The sequence below is a fragment of the Grus americana genome, chromosome 14, assembly GCF_028858705.1.
Source record: "Grus americana isolate bGruAme1 chromosome 14, bGruAme1.mat, whole genome shotgun sequence".
Taxonomy (NCBI): Eukaryota; Metazoa; Chordata; class Aves; order Gruiformes; family Gruidae; genus Grus; species Grus americana.
Window position 1 is genome coordinate 19,321,189 of NC_072865.1, and position 18,020 is coordinate 19,339,208.

The following is an 18,020-nucleotide window of genomic DNA, read 5'->3' on the forward strand; positions in this document are numbered from 1 at the left end:
TTTGAGAAGAACCCATGCAGACCAGCTCATTCATTGTAGTAAAGCAGAAAAGGCTATATTTGATATGATTGTGGCAAATGGACTGGCCCAAACCTGGCTGGTCTGCTTTGGATGGTGCTGATGTGCTCTTAAACTGCAGAGAATGTAGGCTGGTCTTCACGTGTTGTGAAAGAATGAGCTTATGACACCTCTGTTTGAAAAGGGAGGAAGAAAGAGGCAAATTCAGTTTTACAGTATACACAATTTTAATAACAAAATTTTTCTGTACACTGCACTTTGTTTTACTCCATTACTTACACCCCCTCCCACCAGAAAGTGGCTCCTTAAACATAATTTAAATACAATGCATCTAAGACTCCTTTTTAATCTCTGTTTGCTAAGCTGGTAGAATAGTTCACTCACTAATGTTTTCGTGATGGTAAACAGAAAAATGGAGTGAGGTGATTTTTTGGTGGTTTTTGTTTTGTGTGTTTGGTGTGGGGTTGTTTGGTTTTTTTTGTTTTGTGGTTTTGTTTTTGGTTTTTTTTTTTTTTTTTTTTTTTTTTTACAAAGGAGCAGTTGAAGGATAGTAGGTGCAGCTTTTCGTTGCTTACACCAGAGGTGCACAAGCTGCTCGGTGTTTTGCCCTGTCTGAGGCTTGGTGAGATCCATCAAAACTTCTGTTACCTTTCCCTAGATACCTCTCAAAAGGTTTTTATACAAGATGTGAAATGCTGAATTTCCAAATGACTCTGAAACTATCTTTAAGCATCCTGCTAGCGTGATGGCTTAAAAACCAAAGCCTGGCACCAGTTCCGGCGTACGGGATTCTTTGCAATGGAGAAAGGCGTGAGGAGGGAGGAGCTGCTGCTGTGCAACTGCCTTTGATTTTTGTTTCATTGCTTGTTCCTTTTTTTTTGAGGGAGGAGAAATCCTATATCCCTCTCTGAACTTTTCATTTTTATGGAAAACTTCATAAGAAAGATGAAATTCAGCTTCTGGGTAGATTTCATTGGTCTGAACAGATGGATTTTGATAGCTATGCAGATTACAAAATTAAATCAACTTTATTTTCATTAAAGTAGTACAGAAATTAACTTAGACACATTAAAAAATAAGTGTGTAGTGCAGATTTCCGGTTTAAAGCCACTGGATATTTCTGATTTTATGTGTTAGCAAGAGGTCACTGTCTTCTAAGGGGGGTAACAGTACATAAGCTCAGATGCTTAGATTTGCATGCAGGCTAGGCTTATCACTGAAAAATCAGATAATTTCTGCTTGGGGGGAAAAGCAAACAAAACCAAACATTGATACAGCGGCATTAATTATGCTTCCATCTGATAAGAAATGGGAACTCTGTGCAGAGGAACACTTCAGCCGGAGACTAAACGCTAACCCATTTTACTCTTTATCGAGTAATTTTTAGCTGTGTGCATTTAAATGATGATCTAATGCAGAGCGACTAACGAGAGGGGAACGGAAAGCATTAATTCAGACCTGTTCCAGTATGATGACTCAAAAATTGAACTTGTGCTGCTAGGTTTGCATTTCACTGACATGAGGGTGGGGAGGAAGAAAAGCTGGCTAGAGATCAGTGAGGCTGGAGGAGATCTTGGGATGGGACGAGGATCTCAAGAGCAGTAGAAAACATTTTCATTTCTGAAAGGCCCTGAACACTCGCATGAGGCTGTGCCTAGAGGTGGTGAAGCGCCTATAATGCCACTTAGTATCTGCAGAGACTGAGGCTGTGCAACAGAGAGGGTATTTGGGGGAGAGCGTGTTAACAACCTCTTGTCGTCAGCCAGTGCTCGTACTGAAATACCATGAATTTAAACCAAATCATCGTGGTTCTTGTTCCATAAACAGAATAAATAGGAGACTGCTGAGTAACGCAATTATTACAATACCCTCCTTGCCTGGAAGAGTCACAAGCAATTGAGAATGGAAGACAGTAGCTTTCTTTTTAATAAAAAAAAAACAAACCCACAACCAGAAATTAACAGCCTCTGGTTGTGTCCTTGTGTAGAGCGGTGGCTTTGCCTGCTGTTTGCTGTCCCTCCTAAGGGAATTCAAGTTGACTTCGCTGCTAGTGTTTGACATTCTGTGAGTTTTATGATACCTGTTACTCTAAATGTAATGTTTGCGGAATTGCTTTGCTTATGCCTGGAACCTGGCAACAAATGGTTTTGGAAATGGCAGACATAAACCACGGCATTTGGGAGATTGGCTGCGTATTAACGTGTAGTACAGAGAGTCAAAGTAAAATTGAACGATGCCGTGCTAAGCTGTGTCTGCTGGCCTCCTGCTTCACTGTCTGCAAGGCAAGGCAGCGTTGCAGGACCAGTGGGAACTGGGGATACTGGTGAGGGAGAGAAGTTGGCGCGTGGGTGTGTTTGCTGGAGAGACACTGGAACAGTGCTTTAATGCTTGGAAAATTGGTATGAGCGGCTGGGTTGGAGAAGAAGATGAAATCCAGCACTGCTGGAACATCTGTCTTTACTCTTCTTGGGCATAATTGTAAGTTAATAAAAGCGGAGCAGGCTTCTGCACAGAGCTGGGGTGTTGGGAAAGCACCTCCTCGGGAGGAACCTCAGCGCTTCGGTCAAGCGGCCGGTTCTCGTCACTGTGTGGAAGACTGACGTGGTACTTCTCAGCTGTCTTGCAGCAAGGGTTTCTGTTGGGCCTGGAGGAGAAAGGTGGAATTCCTTCTTGCAAATGCAGCTGAGGACACCAGAGTTCAGTATTGACATCTGATGGTTGATGAAAGTGCAGCAAGATTATTTGGCTGCCAGTATAATTAATGAGTTCAGTTGGAACTTTGTCTCTGCTGGTACCCTACAGCTGTACATGAAAATCATTCCCAAAAGTGTCTGCTTTCCAGTTCCCCACGGTGCGGACCATCGTGGTAGTTAACATGAGGTAAGGGAGGTGCACGGGCAGGGACGGGATGCTGCTGGGGCAGCCCGGAGCAAAGCAAAAGCCTGGATGTAAGGGAAAAGCTGCAAGTACTTACTCACGGTAAGGAATAAAGCAAGTCTTTCTACAAGCAGCTAAATACCCTCGGATACCAATACATTTTTGTATTTATCAGCTTAGGTCTGGCCTTCTGGCTCACCTGGGGTTTAATCATACAGAATATTTGCTCTCTGACCACCTGCCCTGCAGGATTTATTGTATTCAGTTAAAAGCAGTAATTGATTTCCTACAATAGGTGTAAATCGGCTCATCGCAGTATAAACGGTTACGAGGGTTCAAAGGGATCTCTATGGAAAACCATTAGACTTCACTGAATCTCTTCCATTAAAGTACAGAGTCCCAAGAAGTAAACAAAATACTTGTTTTATAATAAGGGCACTGTATGTAAAAGCAAAATGATGCAAATTAATATCTTCAAAACCAGTACTTGAAAAATCTTTATGTAAAATCTTAACAGAAGTCACACTTATCTTGCTATAATTGCCTTGGACGAATTCATTTCACAATAAAACATCAAACTGTTGTATAATTGCACCCTAAATACCTCACTAAGTGGTAATACAGATATATAAAAGCAGAGTGAAATAGCAAACAGATTTTTATGCAGTGATTTTTCTCTTTAAAAAGTTTGCAGAATAGTTTAGTACAACACAATTAGCATACTGTAATTACTGATTTGTTCAAGGTATGTCAACACTGTGAGGAATTTCTTTTCTTCATCGGTGTGTGCTGGTAATTGTTTAACACTGCAGCATTGGACACAACACGTTTTTTAGTTATACATACATGTATATATATATATAAATTTTTTTCCATCCCTCTGGTCCTTTTAGCTTTGGTTAGAATGTTTACAATATCTGAGCAGTTGACTTAAAAATAATGTAATCTTTTGCAGACCCCCCAGACCCCCCCTGCCCCCGTGGCACCCGGGTACCACCGTCGCTGCATAGATCTGCAAATATTTACATATAACTTCATAATATAGTATAAATAGCAATATGGTACTTTTGGCTAAAGAAACCAAATTACTCCTTAAGAATGAGGTGCGTGTGTATGCATATATATTTATATATGATTTTCTTTAAATGGCATACTAGTTTAGATTCTGCCCCATATCAAGTAAGAAATGAAACATTTTTCAGTGAACTATTCTATAAACTAATTATATTTTCCTAACTTATCAGAAGGTATGGTTTTGTTTGTTGGGGTGGGGGGGTTATTTTTAACTGGTAATTACCTTGAATTTTGGAAGAGGAGGACAAGTGAGAGCTTATATTACAGGGGCTAATTCTGTCTCCAGAGAAACCAGTGGAGTTAGTGCATGAAAATCGCTTCCAGGCAAGAGGAAGCCTCAGCTGGGGGGGCAGCGGGGGGACAAAGAGAGGCTTCTTCCTTCCTTCCTTCCTTCCTTTCCTCTTCTCCTTAACCTCGCCTTGATATTTACTTTTAATTAAGAAAAACTTGCATTAAGGGTATTTACACATGAAAAGGTGTTGAAATGCCGTTTGTTCATAGTCGTCAGTAATTAGCCTGAATTCATGAAAAGCAGCATCAAGTCAAACCAGAGAGCTGATAAGAATTGAATGCACTTAATATTTCGAATCGATCCCGTCGGACAGAGCTTTCCTAAATAAGCTACGCTGCCTACTTGGTAAGCGCCTGGAGAGTCCTGCTAATTTGTGACCGTCCTGCTAATTTGTGACCATGTGAACTGCTCCTTTCTGTATCTCTTAGGAGCTTTAGCAAGGTCCCTTTAAGCAAGCCAAACTATGAATGCAGATAGGAAAACTGTATTTCAAATAAACGTACCAGTCCCCGATGCATTTAAATCCCCACCTGGACTTTTGTTGCGTGCCCCCCCCCCTTTTTTTTTTGTTTCCCGTCCATCCGTCCCCCGTCCCCCCCCTTTTTTTTTTACTGGAGTAAAATTATCAGAGGAGGAAAATCTTCCTCCACGGCTGCCTTTAAAGTGAACAGAGCCAGCTGGAGTGTTTGGGATCCTACAGCTGCAGTGGAACAAATGGAGCGTATGTCCCCCCCGCAGATCTCTGTGCAGATATCCAGTATCCTTCCCCTCGGACTGTTTTCATTAGAAAAAGTAGAGTATGGAGCCTTGGGTATAAATGTTTACACACAGTCATATAATTACATAACATGAAACATTTTACATAGTTTGAGGTGAGCATCTCTTTAGACTTTTAAACATTAGGAGTGCAAGTTTAATGTAATCATTGCTTCTTTAACACTGAAAATATTATGGATTTATTTTTTAAAAAACTTAAAAATAAAAAATACTGCACCACTCCATAAACAATGTTTCCATTAAGTAGCTTGGAAAATTAGGCTTTATGTCAACATTTGTAAAAATTAGAATCTGATGTAGGTCCCCTACAATTTTAAAATAGGTTACTTATCTGATTTAATTTTTGATGGCATGTAGGCATTATACTTCACATTCTTTATACGGCAGCTGCTGACACTTGCACTGTCCGTAGCCATTAATGATGATGAAGGGTCCTTCGTGGGTGGGTTCATATTCGTTATAGGGTCCTTGGTCTGACATATTTGCCATATGCAGCCGTGTTTGGGATCGGAGCTGCCTGTGGTTTTGAATCATTGAGCACTGCCTAATTCTTCTTAATGTGGGAGGGCAGCACTTCCTGGAGATGAACACTATAAAAATGATAAAAAAGAAAGAAAACAATAAAGCCATTGTTCCTGTAATTACCCTCTGAGTGAAGATGGCATTGTTTGGCTCGGGGAAATGTTCTTCGGTGGTAACGACCATGCCTGCCGTAGTTGGAATCTCTTTGTCTCCCATATGGAAATGAGAAGAGCTTATTCTTTTCGTGTGCTCGGTAGTCGGAACTGCGTACGTCGTAGCCACGGGCGTAACAACAGTTGATAAATTCCAGCAAAGCTGAAAACCATAGACTGCATCCAGAATATCCTCTCCCTGGGTGTGGTCGGGGCTGTGGCAGAGGATGGAGTGCTCCCACCGACCTTGGAAGCCACTCAGCCATGTGGCCAAGGCGCAGATCTTTGGGCTGCATTCCCACAGATTGCCGGAGAGGCCCACGGTGGTGAGGGATGTCAGCGAACTTAGGATCTTGGAATCCAGAACGGTGAGCTTGTTGTTATCCATTAGGAGGGTTTTAAGGTTAGGCATAGTTTCAAAGACGGTGAGGTCGATGGCTTTGATTTCGTTTCCAGTCAAATCGAGCTTTTCTAAGGTGCCCCAGGTCCACTCCATCCCACATGTCAAGTTGCTAATTTTGTTCCACTGCAAGAAGAGCGTGTGCAGGCTGCTCAGCCGGAGGAAGTGAGCAAAATTAATCTTTGTCAGCTGGTTGTGCTCTAGGTGAAGCTCCCTCAGCTTGATTAATCCCGCAAATCCGTTGCGAGCCAAACTTCGCAAGCGGTTTGTGCTCAAATCCAGGAACTCCAGGCTACGACAGTCCCAGAACAGGCGGACCGGGATGGTCCGCAGGGAGTTGGAACGCAAGTGCAAGGTCTGTAGCTTGCGAAGGCCGTAGAAGAGCTCGGGGTGCAGAGAGGATAACTGATTAAAAGAGAGGTCCAAATTCTGCAGGTTAAGCAGCTGGCTAAAAGTTGTGTTTGGCAAATGAAAGATTTTGTTGGAACTTAAGACTAATTCCTTAAGTTTATACAGTCCTTGAAAAGAATCTTCTCTGACTGTTGCAATTTGATTATGATCTAAGTGAAGCCAAGTAAGTTGACTGAAGCTTGCAAATTGATCCCTTTCAAGTTCAGAAATATAATTGTGCCTCAGTGACAAACCTAGCGAGCCCTTTTCAGTGGTGTTTGGCACTGAGTGAAACCCCTGAGAGTCACAGTAAAAGAGCAGCTTCTCACAGCGACATTTTGGTGGACAAGCCATGCCCAAGGCAGGCAGCATTTTTAAAACCATACTCATTGCATATAGTGCTGCCAGCATACGAGCCCCTAATGGCCACTTGAAATGTAAGCCTGCAGAATATAATTTAGGAAAACAACAAGATAGGATAGCCTTATCAGTACACTTTGAACATCACGATGGAAGATTTCACTGCAGATAACATTGCCATGCATTTCCGACAAGCTAATTCTAAATGCAAGAAACAACTTACTACGAAACACACAATACTTGGATATTACACTTAGGATGAGTCTTTATCTCTATTACGGAGAATTACAGGGTCACAATCAGAAAACATTTCTTTTTTTTTTTTTTATAAGGTTCAGTGCAGAAAAATTTGCTTTAGCACCTAACTGCTCCTTTAAAGCACAGCCGGTCATTCATTATACAAGGTATATAGAAATGCAGGAACTTACCCATTCTTTTGAGTACATTGGAGGTTGCATTCAGTCGTAGTTTTAGACTCAACGCGGTGAGTCTGTAAAAGGCTCTAACGTAAGATAGCCTTTGAATAATTTACTGGGTTTAGTGTCCTTTGATATTAGTGCAAAATTGAATCCACGATGCTCTCTTGGAATATTCCTTTTGAAATCACTGGCTTGATCTCCTCTGACAGGTCTGCAATTTTTAAATCAATGCTTAATACAAGTTTTCATCCTCTGTGGCTGCTCAGCTGTTTAATTGAAGCTCACGTTTTCTTTTTCCGCAGCTGTGGCTTCCTTTAGTCCTAACTTGTTGATGGCAGATGGGTGGCTTATTGCTGAGAGAAGCTCCTGTAGTAGCATGAGTGCATTTACTGAAAAGCTTTTCAGGGAAGCGGTACAAGAATGGATTTGCTTATGCGCTGCGACCACACAGGGCTGTATATAGGCTGACGTCACCTGGTGACGTTCCTTTTGTTTGGGTTTTCCAGAAGCTTTGCTGTTTTAAAGCATTGTGGTGCATACTGTGATCATGTTAAAGACCACTGATAGAGAGCGGAGGAAAAAAAAAAATCAACGGTAGGAGTCCTTCGTCCCCACGATAGAAGGAATAGGAAAGACTTGCACCACTCCGCTCCCCCCCTCCTACATCTGTGCTGGCTGTATTCAGCTGGCGTTAAAAGCAGCGCAGAGCTGCGGTTGGAAGTGCCTTAGTGCTAGCTGCTGCCTGGTTTCTGTTAAATATCGCTGCATAAAAGGAACTTTTAGATGCAAAGTACGCGCAGTTTGAACAGAGGATGCTGGTTAGCACCAGCTTTTCGCAGAGGTGAGAGGGTTTTGGCAGCTTAAAGCTACACGTAACAACTGTGTGCGACTGTGGTCCCTGTAAAAGTGGTAACGGGAGAGAACAGTCGTTTAGATGAAGCAGTGTGTCAGAAAGTACAGCACGCAGCGCGGGAGCAAAGGACAGGAGCTAACGTTTCAAGCCATGAGAAATTTCTGGAAAAAGCAAAGCTTGCGTTAGGGCACAGGGAAAATTTAATTGGAATCCAGCTTGACAGCATGCAGTTACGAAACTAGAAAATCTATTTTTTCCCCCCAAACGGTGGCTTTTGTGCTTGCTTTTTCCTGGGAACTGGAGTGCAGGGGAAGAAGTCGTGACGTTGGCATTCACCGTCGGGGCTCAAGGCAGTTTGAGGGCTCCCTTGCAGTCACCGATTACATTCTGGTGTCATAAGCCCCCCCGTGAAAGGGGGGACATTACTCCCATTAGCATCTCGCTATGGGGTAGGTCCGTTTATCTCGTGTGTTTTAGAGTTTCAGAAATTTGCATTTGCAGAAACGGTGACCCTGCAAAGCCGTCTGTGCTGTCACAGCCGAGCCGGTCTCTGGCCAGAGCGTGCCCGCACAGCGTGGAGGTGGCAAATGTGCTGTCATGGCTGCTTGTTTTAAAAGTTCATTGCCCTTTCAACTGGAGCAAACTCTCCTCCAGGACAGCTGGTGCTGAAAGGTAAATGAACAGACTTGATTTATGTTTTTTATGGTTTTAGGATTTTTGCGTGCATGTGCAGGAAAGCCTTTGGAGCAACTGCTCTGGCCTTGACTCGATGTGGATGAGCCAGAGGAGTGTTAGCTTCCCACTCTGAGGAACTTGAATAAGCTTTTTTATTTTCACCTTGAGAGATAAAGCAATAATGTAGTAGAAGGCACTTGAAAATGTTTGCTCTGTAGCAGCGAGGTATCACAACCTCAAGATATGGGATGAGCTGGGAATAACAAACTTCCCGTGCTGATGGAGGAAGATGATGAATTGTGTCAAAAGAAGATTCTAAAAGAAAGTATCTTTGTTGTGAAGCTTTGGTTCCTTACAGGTACTTATTTAAACTAAGACTTGCTGTTTTCTGCCTGCTTCTCCGTTCTCTGCCCTGTGTCATGACTGTAACACTGACTGCGGTGGTACCTTTCTGTGGTGGGCTGTCCTATCCAGAGCAGACTGAAGGGACGTGCTAAGTAAAGGGATGGAGAAGGTGAACTCTTTAAAAACAAACAAAAAAAAGAAACCCTCAAACCCATCCAAAACCCAAAGCAAAACAAAAAAACCCACCCCCAACCCATCAGGACAGTAACTAATGATAACGCAAATCAGGAAATGCTAGGTACATTTCTTAAATTGCTCAGCCTCAATAAATATCTCCACATTTGCTCTAGAGTGAAATAAATACATGCAAATAAATGCCATAAACCTATTTAAAGAGTTTCTTCACATTTAATGTTCACTGTAGAAGGAGAGAAGCTGAAATCCAGCCCTAGCTGTCAGTTGCCAGCTGTCTGGTGGAGCTGAAGTACCTGTGCTCGTGCTTCCCATCGCAGCTCCTCTGGTGCAAAATCCTGATTTGAAGGGTTGATTTGAATTTAAATAACATTCAAATTCGATAACACAACATTTACAAACAACATTCCAAAGGCTGTAATTAATAAAATGACAACAGCTGTAAGGTCAAATGTTACTCCTCTCCTGTGCTACCTCTTTCTGCTATTACCAGGTGGCTGAATTTAGGTGTCTTTTGGAAACGTTTTCCTTTTTTGCATCAGTATCTGTTGGTAGGTTCCTCTCACATTAAGATTGTGTAATTTGGCAGAGTTAAGAGTTAATGTTCAAACACGGTAAGTTGCTTCCTTTCTAAAACTCTCCGTTCTTTGGCCCGTAACCAAACAAGGGCTATTTAGCACCTTGCCAGCGAGTTTCCTGTTTGGGAAACTGTTAATGCGAACTTTATGGGCGCTTTTCTTAGCGAAACGTGGTTTTGTGTGCACTTGTCATGAAATAACAAATAATACAGAAAGCGTGCATCTGATTCTCTTTATATTCACATTGTTCCTTGGGAGCTGCCTGGGGTGTCGAGGTGGAATAGGCTGGGAATAAACTCCAGCTGCCCGCAAAACTCACGCGATTGCATTTCTCCCGAGACTGAAAGCTTGCTTGCATGCTGAGGAAAACCACGTACGAGTGCCATCTGGGAACTTCTGCCAGAAAGGGCGCTTCCGAGTAATGGCCTAAATCATCACGTCCAACATGGAGAGGGAAGATGGCATGTCTGCCTCGGGAATAAGCTTGCTAGGACCAAATGACCCTCTCAGGGGCGTCTCCCTTACCGCGCTCCTCCAGCAGCAAAAGAACTGGTTTTCCCGCTAAACGCGCGCGCTGGAAAAGTAGAATTGCACCCTGAGGCTAGCGTTGTCATTTAGTTAGGCTGACATCTTGTGGAAGCCTTCCTAGTGGATTAAGAACAACAAGCAAGCTAATTTTACTTGATGTAGATGTGGGCTGCGTGACTTTTTGGTGCTGTGGGCTTGGAGGACGGCAAGCCCCAGAGCTGCAGGTGAGGCTGGGGCACCCGGGTTTTGAATCCATGCGCGTGACACCATGCGAACAGACAGCTCACCTTTCTGCCTAAAGAGACGATTGCGTTAATTTTTGCCGGATGTTAGCACGTTGGGGGTCACAGGACTATTTGCTGCTTTTTTGCTGAGCGCGCGCCTTTGTGCTGTGCGAGTAAGGCTGTGAGGTGAAGGAGACGAGCACAGACGTGTGGCTGTGGCGTCACCATGCACGTACTGTCACTTGGATGTGCTACTGTGGCGCTGGGTTAGCGGTGAGCCCCAAGAAGTGGACAGAGGAAAAAAAGGTGATGCATCGTCAATGGACGTGCCCAGCTCCTCAGCCTAGCCCCAGAACTCCTTTGGGCAAGGGTGATGGGAGGGGTGAGACAGGGCACCATGGGTTGGGTGTCACTGTCCTCCTGGGAGCAAAGGACACACGTCTGCTGTGGCTAGGCGTGGTGACTGTCCCCTCCCTGTCTGGCGGCTCTCTGCACCAGGCACTGGTTGCACATTTTGATCGCTCTTTGCCCTTGCACGACTGCGGGAGCCGGGCTTCCCCTCTGCATGGGGGGGCCACCGTGGCTGCAGCCTGGCACTGGGGAGGGACATTGGGGTGGTAGCGGCACGGCAGGCTGCGTGGGAGGGGGAGCCCAGGCGTCTTTGTTCTGATTCAGGTTCTTGCTGACTCCTAGTCGATGCCGTGCAGCCCCCGTGCTTTGGTGAGCTGTGGGCTCACCGTGGGAGACTTCTTCCTGCAAGAAAACGGTGTATAGTCCTGCTTCCTCAACAGCAGACCTCGGATATGAGAACACTGCTGAAATTCATGTGTGTCATACTTTGCTGCTTGCCCTTCCTGGTCTTGAATCAGCACTATTATATCTGGAACTTGTTTGCAGCCCTAATATGGTAATGGAGGGATATGGATGGTTATCCTTCGTAGGCATGCAATTAGGCTAGGTGTCAAGGCAAAAATGAAGCATGTGACAAACTGAATCTGAGCACTAAATCTCCTGCCTCCCCATGAAGCACGGCTCAGCAGTGGCACGCTGACGCACAACTTCCTCTGTCACTGCCTGCCCAGAGGAAGGTATGCCAAACGCTCCTTTTTCACTTATTAAATTACCATCATTAGCCACGATGCTGCCTGTTGTACAAACAGCTCAGAAGACAATTCACAGATTACCTGAAACAGAAACCTCTCTGCAAACCATCTGTTTGGGGTTTTTTTAGGTAATTGTGTGCTGGGTGGCAGGCAGGGCAGCAGTAGCTCTTGGTTGCACAGTGCTGGCACAGCTGGCTCACATCTGGGTGCTGATCTGGGGAGGAGGGGTGCTGGGCTCTGCTGGAGTGGGTGCGCTGCGCAGGAGGCACATTTCTCTCAGCAGCTCTGTGGTCTTAGCTTAACCTAAACTGATGATGAACCATTGAGATTGAATGAAAGGTTTTGATATTTAGCTATAAAAAGATGGTTTTCTGAGTACCTCATTGTAATACCATCCTGGTGGCTTTAAGACAGCATTCATGCACCCCCACCACTGTGCTCTGTTACCCTTATAAATCAGTTGGGGTTAGATTTTAACACCAGTAGCTGTAGGAAAAACTTGATTCACTTTGGTTTTTTTTCTTTAATTCAGGTGGCAGGCCCACAAAGGGAATGCTTTGTGACAGAGATGGTGATTCCACTTGCCCCCCTGTATACAAATCCCCTTTCTTTGCTTTAAGCGATTAAAACCAAACCCTGGTGGGGATAGCTGTGTGAGCTGGAACAGCAAGGATGCGACAGTGACTGCTTGTATTGCTTTCCAAGCAGGGTAGCAAAGATGATGGAAGAGCAGAGATTACGGAGAGTGGGGGAAACGAGCAATTTTTAACACCAATTCTAGCCTCTTTGATAAAGATCTGATTTAATTTAAAGCAAATTTGCACTGTGGCTAAACTTATTATCCGTGATACTGGACAGAGCTGTGGTATCATACTGTAAAATGACTGACATGGTCAACATGACCCTATTAAATCTACTGAATCTATTAGCTGCTTACTGACTGCAGAGCTTGTGATTCCCTCAGCAGAGTTTTATGTTGAGTATCTAAAAATCCTATTAGGACTCTGAATATTCAGGTTTCACTATTGTGAGACCTTCTAATCCTATGCATAAGAGAAGCTGATAGCTGGGATCTCTTGTGCTGCCAGGTCATTATTTGGCTCCTCAGTGAAAGTTTGGACTCTAAACAAGGACCAATTTTTTTTTCTTTTTTTTTTTTTTTTTTTATAGTAAGGGTAGTTGGTTACTGGAACAAATTAACCAGAGGTGGTTAAACTGTCACTTGGAGCCTTTAAAACACAATTTATTACTTGAGAGAGAGACACTAACTCGAACAGGACTTGTTGAGCTGTAGGGTGGAACCAGTGGGTAAAATTCACGGGGCTTAGATGTGTGGGGGCCTGGACAAAGTGACTGTTGTGCTCAGGGATGATCTTCGGTGTTTTTACATGCCCTGGAGGGTTCGTGCAGCTGCTGGCTGTACAGCTCTTCATATGCTCCAGCAGACACTGTCCCACTACCTGCCTCCACTTGGACCTAATGGGGTGCAATTGGTCCCACGGTTAGTGGTTTAAATTTAATTTCATGCAAAAAAGGTCAAGAAACTTCAGATGGGCAAAACTTGTCATCCTTTTCTCTGGGCCAGGACCTCTGGGGTAGAGTTGGCTGTGATGATTTAAGATGTTAATGACAACAGGGTTTCTGTAGCCACGTCCGTCGATGGGCATCCATCGTGTTTGTCCTGTTCTGCCCTGCTGCACCAGCCCGAACGAAGAAGCCGGGTTAGTAGCTATATGTGATAAACTGCTAAATTACCGCAGCTAAATTAGCAGGGTGTTTTATGTTGCAACCTTCAGAAGGAAATTCTGGTAATACTTTTGACGAGCTTCTGTGCTAAAAATTCTGAATGCCAACAAGGTGGAAATAAACTGGAGCTGCCTTGCTAAAATCTAATGGGTTTAGATTATACAGCTCTTTGTGCAAGTACGTGGTGCGGCTTAATAGGAGCGGATCAGCAGTACGAAATTGGTGCCGCTTAGGCTCTAATGTATGCATTGCCTGCTTTTCAGGGCATTTTACATAGGACTGGCTGTGGTCTGATCTCATGAACCGAATGTCCATTAGTGGAAACCATCTCTTGGCTTCCCTCTCATCTGAAAGGCATCTGGTCCTTGTGCGCCAAGGCTGTTCTGGGCTGTGAAGCCAGGGATGGCAAAGTGGAAGCGATGGGTGGACTCGTTTCAAAAGCGTGCTCCTGCTTTGCGTTAAAATGGTAATGTAGGGGCACCCAGGGAGAAGTAAAATGGCACTTCTCGGAACAGCTGAATGTTTGGCTTTCTACAAAATAGATGAATATATATCTTAGATCTAAAGATATTCCTGGAAAAAACAGCCCATGTGTACAAGGGGGTGCCGTGGGTTCGGCAAAATGGTCACATTGCAATAGGTAAAATGGTGTGAAAGCAGCAGAAAGCATGAGCGCTGCAATGGCAGGTTTATGTCTCAAAGCAGACTTTTAGTTTGTGCACTGCCTGTTTTTGGGTGAATCGCGCGCTGCCCTTCTTGGGGTGCAGGCAGCACCCACCGCTGCCAGCGTGCCTGGAGCTGCGGCTTGGGACAGAGCGATCGTGTCTGAGCGGGGACTTTAGCCTAACTGTGTTTTGGTTTTCGTGTCTGCCAAGCGTGGGAACAGTAAACTATTCAATAAATACATCGCATTAATCTTCACTTTATTTAGAGATTTCAGCTTTGATACTTGAATGTGGAGTGAAGAATGGGCCAATGCTGGGTCTGCTGAAGGCTGTGGCATAGTCAGACAAGCTCCTCGTTTTAATTTCAGTCACTTTTCAGTTACCTTTTCTGATGAGAATCAAATTACTTGATCAGGGAGGTGACAAATCTTCAATAATTCATTAAACTATAATGACTTTACAACATCCTAATTTTTCCCCCCCGATTTTGTTTAATTTTTATTTCTGCTGTAGAGTGGACTCCGTGTTTTAGATTCAAGGCTGCCCATCCAGGTATTTCAAACCAGCCTGTCATCTGGAGAATTGATAACTGGCATACCCTCGCTTTAGTGATGCTAAATGGTTTTTCTTCTCAACAGGATAATTATATTGATCGTGGCTTAGAACTTCAGAAATTGGATTGCAGTTGCATAAAGTGTGTTTTAAAACTCTAATAAAAACTATATTATACAGAGAAAACTCTCAGCAAAACCAGAATGCCACTGTTGTTTTTTCTAACACTCCTAATTTGTATCAAATTGGGGTATTTTTGACCCAGCGTCTGCTTAAAAAGCCAGAAGGTGCCACTGCTTCGTGGCCCCTTGCCCTCCCCTTAACAACGGGGCTACTGCAAATCTCGCTGTGTCGAACCTTGGTGAAATCCAGCTCTCGGCGGGTGGGCCTGGATACTCACTTGAAATGTTGGATTTCATCCCCGACAAAAGTTTTCGAAGGATTTTACCTTTTAAGATAATTGATTTTTGGCTTTCGACTGACTGCTCAAGGGCAGTCTTCTGTGATAGCTGGGTACGAGGGTGCGCAGGGGAGCACCGTTGTATTGGATGCGCGGCCCCGTGGACCGCTCGCACGGTGCTCGTACCTGCGGGTTGAACGGCGTGCGAGATGTTTGTGTGCGGTCCCCTGGCCTTGGGCGATCTCAACAGCCGAGGCTGTGGAAGCTTGAGGCTTGAAGCGGGGCTGGTCTGGGCTCGATGCAGTGCCAGCTGTGGGGTGGTTGAGCTGGAGGAAAAGGGAAATCAAAAACTCTGAGATTGAATATGGTCTCTGGCTGATGAGGAGCAAAAAGGCGTCTAGATTTATGAAACCGTCCTTTTCTGAAAGAAAGCTGGAGTGTTAATGGTAAAATCTTGAGATGTCAGATGTTCCTGTACTGCTCATACCAGCCAGGAGGAGAGCGCTTTATTGGGGAGGTGGAGACCTTACTGCTAGTGTGCATAATCACCTACCAAAAAAAAGTAAAGAAGCTGACAGTATACTTGAAATGAGTAATGCTGGTTCTACTTTGAGACCCTGAATACCCGTTTACCTCTGTCTCTTGTTTTTCAGGCTGGACGCAAAGAAAGAAGTGATGCACTGAACTCTGCAATTGATAAAATGACCAAAAAGACCAGAGACTTGCGCAGACAGGTAATTAATATACAAAGTTGATACTTGTTCAGACAAACAAGTGCATTCCTGCATGTTTGCCCTCTTGGAAATAGGTTATCTGTTGATTTGTTTCCAGTGGGCTTGCCTGCTTGTATTTAGTGAATTAAAAGCTCGAAGCTTCCAGTGCCCGGTTCACAGGGAAGTGTGGTGTGGAAATGTAATCCTCTGTTAACTGTGTAACAAAGGTGTTGGATTCTTAATCATCCTTGTGGCAACAAAGATTTAACACACACTAAAAGCAAGCAAGCAAACCAACCCCCTGAAAACCAACTCAAATTTTATGGATTTTGAACATAATCAGGTATGTTTTATAATTCTGCTGGTATTCATCTCAGAGAGCTTATTTTCTTTGAGGACTGCATTTATGTAACATCAGTCCTTTGTCTGTTTGGCTTTTAAAGCAATATATTCCCCTTTTTAAGTAAATGTGAATATGGATCAAGTTTGAAAAATATTTTTATTCTAGTAGAAAAATAAAAAAGTTAAATCAGCATGTTGTTTAATCAGCTGAGGGAAAGCAGCAAATTTACTCAGACAAAACCAATATGAGCTGCTAAATCAATATTTGTGGCCAAACTGGTGACTTGCACTTATATAACTAATCCATTTTTTTTAAGGAGATTTAATTTAAATTGAAGCAAAAAGTGTATAGACAAGACTTAGTGCAGGGAAAGCCTTGGTCGCACAAAGGAAAAAGGATCAACGGCAAAAGTACTTAAGCTTTACGTATTCATACAGTAAAAGGAAAACAGCAGTGGAACACTACTGAAAAATAACTCATTCTTTTATTTTTATTTTAGCTCCGCAAAGCTGTTATGGACCATGTATCAGACTCTTTTCTGGAAACAAATGTTCCGCTTTTAGTATTGATTGAAGCTGCCAAGAATGGGAATGAAAAAGAAGTTAAAGAATATGCCCAGGTTTTCCGTGAACATGCCAACAAATTGATTGAGGTAAGATGGTACAAATTAAAATTAAATTATCGCTAGCGAAATTAAGGCAAGACTAGGCAAAACACATTTTTCAATCCTGTTGAACAAATGGCAAATTCTGTAATAAATCTGCTTTTTAATTTTATTTTAATGAATTTAAACACAATTTAATATTTAAATAATTAAAAATGTAAGCTTATCAAATGGGAGCAGCTGCTCTTACATAGCCCGTGCAGTTTTAGATACTATACAATGTGAGCATATTGTGCTGTTACCTTTACTTGCTTTGTTAATTGGAGATGGCGATACAGAGTAAGGGAGACTGTGGCATGACTGTCGGGCTGCACAATTTGACCCATTGCTTGAAGTCTGTAGGCTTTTTTCAGTAAAATACCAGTGAATATAAACAGACCTTTCATGTGAAGACTTTTAGAATGAAAACCTGCTTGCGTGCATGTAAAGAGCAAACAACAGACAAACAAAAAACAATAATGACAAACCTGATCCCTGCCACCTTTTTCTAATAAAACCCCAAAGGCGCTCAGACTGGTGTTACTCAAGACTAAAGCTAATCTGTGGGAAGATCATCTTAAATGGGACTGACCCGTCTTAACGAAAATGCATTAAATGTCATTAGTTTTCCAACAGGTAGTGCATTTGCAAAGAGCAACATCAGTTCATCCCCTGGGAACCTTGTCCTCTTGCCGTTGTTTTCGCATGAGAGTTTTGTGCCTGTCGATGCTAAATGGCAAGGAGCAGACATCTATGGGTATTGTTCAAGAAACGTGCCACCAGGAATAAACTTCAAAAACTCCTCCTGTGCGCTTGGGCGTGCGCTGAGGCATCAGCTGGCGCGTGTGCTGAACTCAGCAGCTGCCCAGGAACAGTCAGATCCTGGCTCGTGTGTTTCTGCTCTCTCAGTATCACAGTGTTTGATAATTGAGTGCACGTGGCTCCTAGGCTCCTCGGGAATACTTTCACGCAACTTGACAGATGTAAATTACTCAAGAATAAGACTTATCGACCATCAGTAGAACTAGTTTCTGACTCTTGCTCAATATATTTTTTTTCTCACTTTTTTTAAAGCCTTACGGGCTCTGAATGCGGTGAGCAACTGCCCCATAGTCTGGGGTGCGTCAAGCTAGTCCAGCTCTTCAGAGTTGCTGTCTCAGCAACGCAAATCTTTAATTT

The 18,020-nt window shown here is 43.5% G+C and overlaps 2 protein-coding genes across 4 annotated transcripts in view; one reads left to right on the plus strand and one right to left on the minus strand.

The window, feature by feature from the left end:
* Nucleotides 1-18,020, plus strand: part of CTNNA1 (catenin alpha 1) — a 119,114-nt gene that overhangs the window by 54,963 nt on the left and 46,131 nt on the right. For all 3 annotated transcript variants that reach the window (XM_054841419.1, XM_054841418.1, XM_054841420.1), the window contains 2 exons: nucleotides 15,796-15,876; nucleotides 16,698-16,850. In XM_054841419.1, the coding sequence (XP_054697394.1) occupies nucleotides 15,796-15,876; nucleotides 16,698-16,850 (234 nt within the window). The remainder of the gene's footprint in view (nucleotides 1-15,795; nucleotides 15,877-16,697; nucleotides 16,851-18,020) is intronic.
* LRRTM2 (leucine rich repeat transmembrane neuronal 2) lies at nucleotides 4,862-7,709 on the minus strand. Its single transcript, XM_054841421.1, has 2 exons — nucleotides 7,291-7,709; nucleotides 4,862-6,945 (listed from the first exon to the last, which is right to left on the minus strand). The coding sequence occupies exons 1-2, from the start codon at nucleotides 7,292-7,294 to the stop codon at nucleotides 5,399-5,401; spliced, it is 1,551 nt and encodes a 516-aa protein (XP_054697396.1). The 5' UTR covers nucleotides 7,295-7,709; the 3' UTR covers nucleotides 4,862-5,398.